The 8,343-nt window shown below is 58.4% G+C and overlaps 1 protein-coding gene across 1 annotated transcript in view; it reads right to left on the reverse strand.

Annotated features, from left to right (window-relative positions):
- Nucleotides 1–5,459: 5,459 nt before the first annotated feature.
- Nucleotides 5,460–8,343, reverse strand: part of LOC144241196 (protein-arginine deiminase type-1-like) — a 39,433-nt gene continuing 36,549 nt past the window's right edge. The window contains exon 16 of the mRNA XM_077775684.1: nucleotides 5,460–5,693. Coding sequence (XP_077631810.1) covers nucleotides 5,460–5,693 — 234 coding nt within the window. The remainder of the gene's footprint in view (nucleotides 5,694–8,343) is intronic.

Below are 8,343 nucleotides of genomic sequence, written 5' to 3' on the forward strand. Positions count from 1 at the left end.
GGACGCCCATCCTCCCAAGTTCACTCCTCACGGCTTCTGTGGCTGCTCGTCCTCCAAACCCCCTTCCTACTTCTCACTGCCCGCCCCTCCCCCCCCAACCGGGCTTGGGCTCCCAGTACCTAGCCCTGCTGGGCCTGCTCCAGACTCGGCTCCCTCCCCTGACCAGCCCTTCACCCCTTCTCATCTAATGCCCTGGGACCCACCCCATCCCTGCTTCCGACTTAGTTCACTCCCATTCGTACAGTCTTGTTCTGGGATACTGGTTCTCAACTGGGATTGATTTTTCCCCCGCACAGGGCACATTTGGCAATGTCTGGAGACATTCTTGGCAGTCACAAGTGGGGGTGTGCCGCTGGCATCCAGTGAGTGGAAGCCAGGGGCACCGCTCGACAGCTCGCAGTGCCCAGGGCAGCCTGCGCCACGGGGCATTAGCCCGTCAGTGGTGCCGGGATGCGAAGCCTCATCTGGGGAGAGGCCGGGAGCCCTGAGACAAGGGGACAGTGATGCTTCAGCCTTCTCCCCTCCCAGCCCCCTGATTACCCGTGGCTCTAGCTATCCCTTGGAGCTGGGACCCCTGGAGACTCTGGGGTTTTGGGACCCCTGGAGACTCCCCAAAACGCTCAGTAGCCAGCTCCCTGGGGGTTCCCAGAACCCAGCTCCTTGAAACTTTGCCCAAACCCTCCTTTTCTGCCCGGGAGCGAGAGACGGTGGAGCCTCACCTCCAGACACTGGCTGTAAGGACCCCGCACGGCACACAGTAGGGGCCTGACGTGTGGGCTCCGGATGGCTGGTGGGAACCAGACCCTTCCTCTCCGAGTGGCAGACAGCTAAAAGCGTAAGACACTTGGCCACGAGCGGGTTTAAAGCCTGGCACTGACACTCAGTAACTGTGTCGCTTGAGCAAATGGCTTGCCCTCGCGGTGCCACAGTTTCCTCATCTGTCAAAGGAGACGAAGCTAATAACAAACTTAGCTCATACATAGGTGGTCGTGAAGGTTAGATTCGAGCGTTAAAGTTCAAGGACACTGCCAAGCTTCGAAAGGTGCTCGGCACATAGGAAATGCCACATAAGCAAAAACGGTTTCTTTAAAAACGATAGCTGCTATTTGCAGAGCTCAGAGGCTGGGGACCAGAGCTGGGGGTACACACCTCTTCCTCTTCTTGCGTATCCAGCCTGCAGGGTCCTCCAGCGTGCCCAGCACCCTCCAAGGCCCTGGACCAGAGCTCAAACACGCACACCTCTCTGCCCCCCAGGCAGCCTCCCACACTCAAGTCCCCTGGCTTGGGGGAGGGAAGCCGAGCCGGACCTGAGCCCTGAGGAAACCCTACACAGTGGCGCCAGACCGGCCCCAGGGGCTCAGCAGCAAGGGCCTGCAGACCCCCGGGCCTCTGGCCCTTACCCATAAATGTCCACGAGGGTCTCCACGCCAGCCACACACACGGCGCTGGTGGGATGCTCCAGGGACACGCGCACAATCCTCTGCATTGAAATGCTGGCCTCGGACTGGGCTTGGGCCACCAAAGCCAACACCGCCTCCTCACAGATCCCGTGGCTTGTCGTTTAAAAGACCCTGGCCCCGCCTCTCCAGCCCGGGGTGCTAGCTCATTGGCTCTAGTCCTGGAAGCCCAGCCCCTTCCCAGAGCCAGGAGCTCAGGATTGGCCAGGAGGAACCCATCGTTTGCATATGAACCTGTTGCTCCGCCCCCAGCCGCAGAGGGAGTTAGTTTCTCTCCCTAAGGGAGCAAGTCCACGGGCACCTGGCCGGTGCACCAGGGCGTTGGGGGTGGAGAAGGCAGAGATGTGGAGTATCGACCCGGGCCTCTTCCTCAACTTTCCACGCTCTTCCTCCTCACCCTGCTTCCTCCATTTTCAGAGATGATATGGTGTAGAGGGGATCTTCCCTACCCTGCCGGAGGAGCAGGTGAAAACGCGGATTCCCAGGCCCCACCCCCAGTCTGACGCAGCAGGTTAGGGGTGCAGCCTGGCATCCGGATTTTTTTTTTTTTTAATAAACACCGCAAAGCATTTTGAGAAACGCCGTCTTTTTTCTTACGAGCATGAGGTGTGTTAGCAGGACTGGATTTCAGCCCTACCTCAACCACATCCTGGCTGTGTGACGGTGGACAGGTCACTTCACTGCTCTGTGCCTCTGAAAATGGCTGTCAGGAGGCTTAAATGGGACAACGTGGGTAGAGCTCTAGCGTGGAGCTTGGCGATATTCTATTACTGGGTTGTCATTATTTTTAGGTGCCAAACACCTGTGGAAGGGGTCGGTGGGGAGGGTTGAGTCCCTCTCTGGCCAGGAAGAGCTTAGAATGTCAGAGTAGGAAGGCTCATTTGTCAGGTGGGGAAACTGAGGCCAGAGGGGGCGTTTGGCCACCTGAAACCGCAGGAGCAAGGGCTCTGGGGAGAGGAGCCTTGGGTTCGGACCCAGACTCCAGCATGCACCGGCTAGGTGGCCTTGGGTTACGTTCCCTCTCTGAGCCCTGATTTCCTCATCCACAGAGAATGAGGCTGATCACCAGCCTGGTAGAGATAATGGCGGGGACACACCCTGCCCGGCCAGGCTCCAAAGGTGCTGAGTAGAAACTTCCTCCTTTCTCTCTGGACATGCTGCCAGTCTGAGACAGGGTGGGGCCCAGGCCCTGCTCCTCAGGGTCCCCAGTGGGCGCTGTCTTCGTAGTTCCCTGATCTCAGCAGGGCTCTGAGCCTGGTGCTTTTCTATCCCAGAGTCTGGGAAGGATGTTCTCAAGGAAAACTGTTGGGCTGCTGGATTCAGGAACAGCTTTACTTTTTCGGCTATAAAATGGCTTGCTGGCCAACTCACCTCTGGCTAAGAGTTAGGGCTCAGGAGGAAATCTCAGTCTTCCTACCTGCTTATGAGCATAGTTGGGTAATAGATGCAGAAAGTGAAGGCTTCCCCCTGGGCACTGGCCACCTGTGCTGGGGGCAGGGCCACCCTCTGGCTCAGAGCCCTGTATCTCCCCTTGGAAATAGACCCATGCCTTCACTCCCCCCGGTTAATACCAGCTTTTAGAAACACATCTGGGATTCATTCAGACTAAAGTGTCAATGACTGATGGGCCGCATCTTTTTACCTGAGTCCACAACAAAAGGCAAAATAAAGCGAATGAGTGAATGACTGAGTGAGCGTCAAAGGGTGCAACTGAGGCAGCAGCCAGTGTGTAGGATGTGAGGGATGATATTTTCAGTCCCCTGAAATCAGACCACTTGGTAACCTTAGAGGCAGGAATGAAAGGGAATCATAGTGGCCTTTGGCCCTGGACACTGGCCCCACTGGAGAATCTCCCACCTCTGCCAATAGGGCCCAGCGCACCAGTCTTCTGAGAGATGGAAGAGATAGCCCAGGGGAGGGAGAAGAGATGAAGAGGTAGGACCCACCCCTCGCCCGATATCCATCTCAGCAGGGCAGTCGGTCTCAGAGTGATGGGCCTATGCCAGCCATCTTGCTGAATCAGCCCGCCTGCCTGCCACTGGCCCCGGGCATTCTCCCAGCCAGGCAGGAGCTGCCCGTGGCCAGCAGAAGGCAAGCCAAGGGGCCGCGGCACAGTGGATAGAACTAGGAGGGCTCCCCTCCCCTCCCCACTCCTCCCCGCAGCCCGACAAACAGAAGCCGAGGAGGCAGCCTCTTGAAGAAATGCATGCTGACATTTTTTATTCATCAGGTAGGAGGTGATCCGTCACCCAGAACCTTCACAGAGGGGCCATCAGGCCCTCCGACAGCTCTAGCAGCAATTCCAGGCCTTCCCACGCTCAGCACAAGTCCAGAAGCCTCGCTCCCCACCCTCCCCACCTCTCTGCAACCTCCCTCCACCCACAGCCTTTCCCTGGGGAATCTCAACCCTGGCCGCACGCCCGTGACCCCTGAAGTGCCTCCTTGTCTTCTTGGCTCAGGCTGGGCTGGGTTATGGGTATGAGCGGAAAGCGCAAAGGTTCGACCAGGGGCTGGCAAATGGGGTCCCACAGAGTCTTCTGGAAGGGGAGAGCCCAGGTACGCCACCCCCGCCACCTGAAGCCAGAGCAGCTCTCTTTTATCCGTTTCATGTGTTGGGTGTCCACGCAGCCTTGCTAAGTACTCCGTCGCTAACAGCATTTAACAGTGGAGGGCTGGCTGGTCTCCGTCTGACCAGGGCCAACTGAAAATCCATGAGGTGGAGGCCCAGGGGCTGAGAGCCACTGGGATGGCCCCGAGGCAATGGCGGGGAGGGGGCAGGCTGGCCCCCTCATGCCCCTGCGTGCCTGGGGCAGGGGCCACCTCGCCCGGCACCGGCCAAGACTCACCTGGGGCCAGGCTACTGACTCCCCCCACCCCCATGGCAGCTCTCTCCCCTGTTTGGGAGGGGACCCAGGCCTGCCATGGGCGGGGGAGGGGAGCTACTGACAGGTGAAACCCAGGCTACGTGCAGGGTCTCCGGGTTGCCGAGAGGGACAGGGACTGGGCGAGACTTCCCTCCCACTGCCCGCAGGACGAAGGGGAATAATTAAAGACTATTAGAGGAAATTAAACCCCACCTTCAGAGATAACCTAATGGCCCTCTCCACCCTCTTCTAACATCTGGGCCCCTACCCCCTGCGACATCTGGAACGCCCAGCCCCCTTCACATCCAGAGTCCAGAATCTGAGGGGGCAAGACCTAAGACACAGAGACCAAGCCCCGCTGTTCGTCTTCATGCCTCGGCTCCCCTTCCACCCTGGCCTCCCGCCTGGCAGCCTTCCTGCTCTGTGGCCTCTCAAGGCCTCTCTCTGGCTTCTCAGCATTTCGGGGCCGGAAGCACTTGTAATTACAGACCTTCTAAACAGGTAACAAGCACCCTTCTGAGGATGGAGTCAGGCATTAAAGGGTTTTTGTTGCCTTTTCTTTTTAAAACAGGTCCTCAGATGCTAGGTTTTCCCATCCTTATTTGCCTCTATAAGTATGGCGGAGGGGTGCTGGGAGGTCACATGCTGAGGGTCCCTTGCAGGAAAGGACAGCTGGTCAGGAAAAGAGGGTGCGTCACCTCCCAGCGCCTGCTCTTACGAGAACCACAGGTGGCCTGGACCCAGGCCCCTGCCTCTGAGCGCAGGCCCTGGCGGCGCTGTTCCCGGTGCGGACACAAGAGGAATACAGAACAGAGGGAGGGCGACTCAAGGTCAGGCACAGCCTTGACCACGTACGGCTGTCCTTGAACGCGCGAAGGCCGTTGCTCTTTGCCAGAGCCTCTGGGAGTGGCGGAGCAGGATGAGGGAGGGAGGAACGAAGACAGTCCCTCTCAGGCTGGGCAGGCCACTCTAGAGGTGAGGGCGCGGGGCCTCCGCCACCACATCCGGGGGCCTGCGGCGGCCGGCACGTTTGCAGGCACCTGAGAAGAAGCGCTCGAGGCTCCCCCAAGGGGCTGGGGGCCAGGTGGCGATTCTTCGTTCCCTCCCCGGTGAGGTCCCCTGGCAGGTGGGCCGAGGCTCAGGGCACCATGTGCCACCACTTGAAGGAGAAGGGCTGCCGGCGCACGTTGGTGCCGCAGTGGATCTCCCCGAGCAGCTGGTGGTACGACAAATAGTCGTCGATGAAGATACAGTGGAGGCCCAGCGGCTCCAGCAGGGACCGCACCTTCTCTTCCAGGCAGCAGCGGCCGTTGATGATGGGCCCGAAGGGCTTGGGGATGCCCAGGTGCTTGCCCAAGACCACCATGTTGACCTGTAGAAGAGAGAAAGCAAGAGGGAGACAAGAAGGGGACCCATCCCCAGGTCTGTCCCATCCTCACCAGCATGCCCGGGGCAACCAGGACTGGCACTGGCTCAAACACTAGGTATGAAGCAAAGAAATGAATTCATGGTTGGAAGAGAGGATTGGTACCAGGTAGGGCTGCCGGTAACATACACGGTAACTTTATGTGAATGAAAGTCACCCCTTCCTCCGACACTGTCTTCCATCAGAAAATTGTTGTGACAAGTTAGTTAGCATAAGATTTTACCTTCACCTGCCAGAAACTTTGTAGGACAAATACCTACGAGGCCGATGGTGTGAATGTCCTTCTGGGCATGGTGCATTGGTACAGTGCACAGCTTGCTCAACGCTCCCTGGAAGCCCCGATCATTGTTACAGTTTATTGATCATCTCCTGTGTGCCAGATACAGCATCGCTGTACCTCACAGCCTGCCTCTGAGTCAGTGGCAGGGAAAGGCTAAGTAACAGAATCCAGGCCACACAATCAGAGAATGGAGAGACGAAAATTGGATGTGGGTCTAACTCCTGCCCAAACCCATGCTCTTTACGCTCCATTGCGGCTGCCTGGGGGAGCTGAGGAGTTGGGACAAGAAGCTGGGAGCCCTTGGGGGCACGTTTATCTCCAGTGGCAGGTCTGCTTCCCTGGCTGGGGGCCTGAACACTGGGGAAGGGAAGTGTCCCCGGGGCAGGATATGGAAGGGTCTTAGCCCCAGATTGATGGCCAGAGGAGCTGTCCTTGGTATTCAAAGTGGATACTCTAGACCTGCCATCTGGAAGGTAGTGCTGGGTCATCTCAGCGTGGGGTGGCTCACCCTGAACTCTGTGCCCTCACATTCTCCATGCTCTGGCCCTCACCCTCCAGCCTGCTGGGATCTATCCACAGCTGGGATCAGCATGAACCTGGAGGGTCCCCTCGAGTCAGTCCCATCGCCTTGGCCTTGCGCTACCCAACTGCCCACTAAGGGGCCAGAAAGTGTTGGGTGGAAGTGGGGCATGTAATGGGACAAAGAAGCCAGCCCAGGTCTGCTTCTTCTGAGTTGAGGACTCAGGAGACTGGAGGCCACTCACTTGCTGGATGACCTCAGTGAGTCAACTTCCCTCCTCTGAGGGCCTGTTTCCCCATCCGAAAAATGGGGGGTTATCTGAGTCCCCTGTGGGTTCTTCCAGTGAGGACATGCTGGGATCCTTCAGCAGGGTCTGGCTGGAAGCTGAGGGATTCCCACAGAAGGGGCTTCCAGCTGGTGTGGGCAAGGCCACCGCCCAAAGAGGGCCGGCCAAGGTCATGGACTCTGGCCCAGGCCCTCCCCCGACCTTCAACCAGAACCAGGCTGCCCCCTCACTGCCCCCCTGCCCAACAGGGCAGCCACTAGCCACATGGGGCTGTTGAAATTTAAATTAAACAGAAGCATAGATGTCACTCCTTGGCCACACTAGCCCATTTGCAGTGTTCCGCCGCCACCTGGGGCTTGGTGGCTCCCATGTCGCATGGTGCAGCCGTAGAACATTTCTGTCGCCTGAGGAAGTTCTCACAGGTGGTACTGCCTGAGCACAGGGGTTCTCAGCCAGGGTGATTTGGGCCCCAGGCCATTTTGGTTGTCACAGCGAGGGGAGTGCCACTGACATCTAGTGGGTAGTGGACAGGGATGCCACAGCCATCCTGCGATGCACAGGGCGGGCCCCACAATGAAGGAGTCTGGCCTAGACATCAGCAGAGCTGAGGTCAGGGAGCCCTGACTTCCAGGTCTCAGTCGGAAGTGCTAGGTCTGAGCGGGGAGACCCTGCCCCGTCACCGAGCCTCCAGTGAGGACCTCAGGAGTCACTCCCAGGCCCTGGCTGGGCCAGTACCCGGGATTCCAGTTAAAGGCCTCACCTGGGCTGAAGAGGGAGGGTCTCCCATCCTGGGGAACCCCCCTTCCCAAGGTGTTAATGGTTGAGCCACAATGTGGATGTGCCGATAGCATCGCAGGTCCCTCCCAGAGGCCACACCGGTGAGATCACACCTGTGCATCTGCTTCTCAGCTGCCTGACTTAATGACAGCCAGGGAGGCAGCCACAGTGGGCCGGCCTGCCCGCCTCAGGAGCCGCACTGGGGAGCGGCCGGTGGGTGCCAGGGTCCCCGGAATGGGAACGTGAAACACTGAACCCCAAACGTGCTTCCTGTTTCCTCTTGAGAGAAGAACAAAGCCCTTAGTGGTGGGGGCCGCCCTGTGCTCTGCAAGATGTTCAGAAGCCCTGGCCTCCACCCCCTCGACGCCAGGACCCACCTCCCTCCTTGCGGCAATAAAACAAAAAAGCCCTAGAAGGCAAAATTGCCCCAGTGAAGAACCCTTGGCGGGGGACGTCCTTCCTGTACCTGCACAAACAGCAAACAGACCGGGGCGCCTGGGGGGCTCAGCCGGTTAAGTGACCGACTCTTGAATTCAGCTCAGTTTGTGATCTCACAGTTTGTGAGTTCGAGCCCCGCATCGGGCTCTGCGCTGCATCAGCAAGAAGCCTGCCTGGAATTCTCCCTCCCTCCCTCTCCGCCCCTCCCCTGCTTGTGCTTGCTCTCGTGCACGCTCTCTCTCTCTCTCTCTCTCTCTCTCAAAAAAAAAAAAAAAAAAAAAACGAAAACACACAC

This window comes from Crocuta crocuta, unplaced genomic scaffold (assembly GCF_008692635.1).
Source record: "Crocuta crocuta isolate KB4526 unplaced genomic scaffold, BGI_CrCroc_1.0 scaffold127, whole genome shotgun sequence".
In the NCBI taxonomy this organism is placed as follows: Eukaryota; Metazoa; Chordata; class Mammalia; order Carnivora; family Hyaenidae; genus Crocuta; species Crocuta crocuta.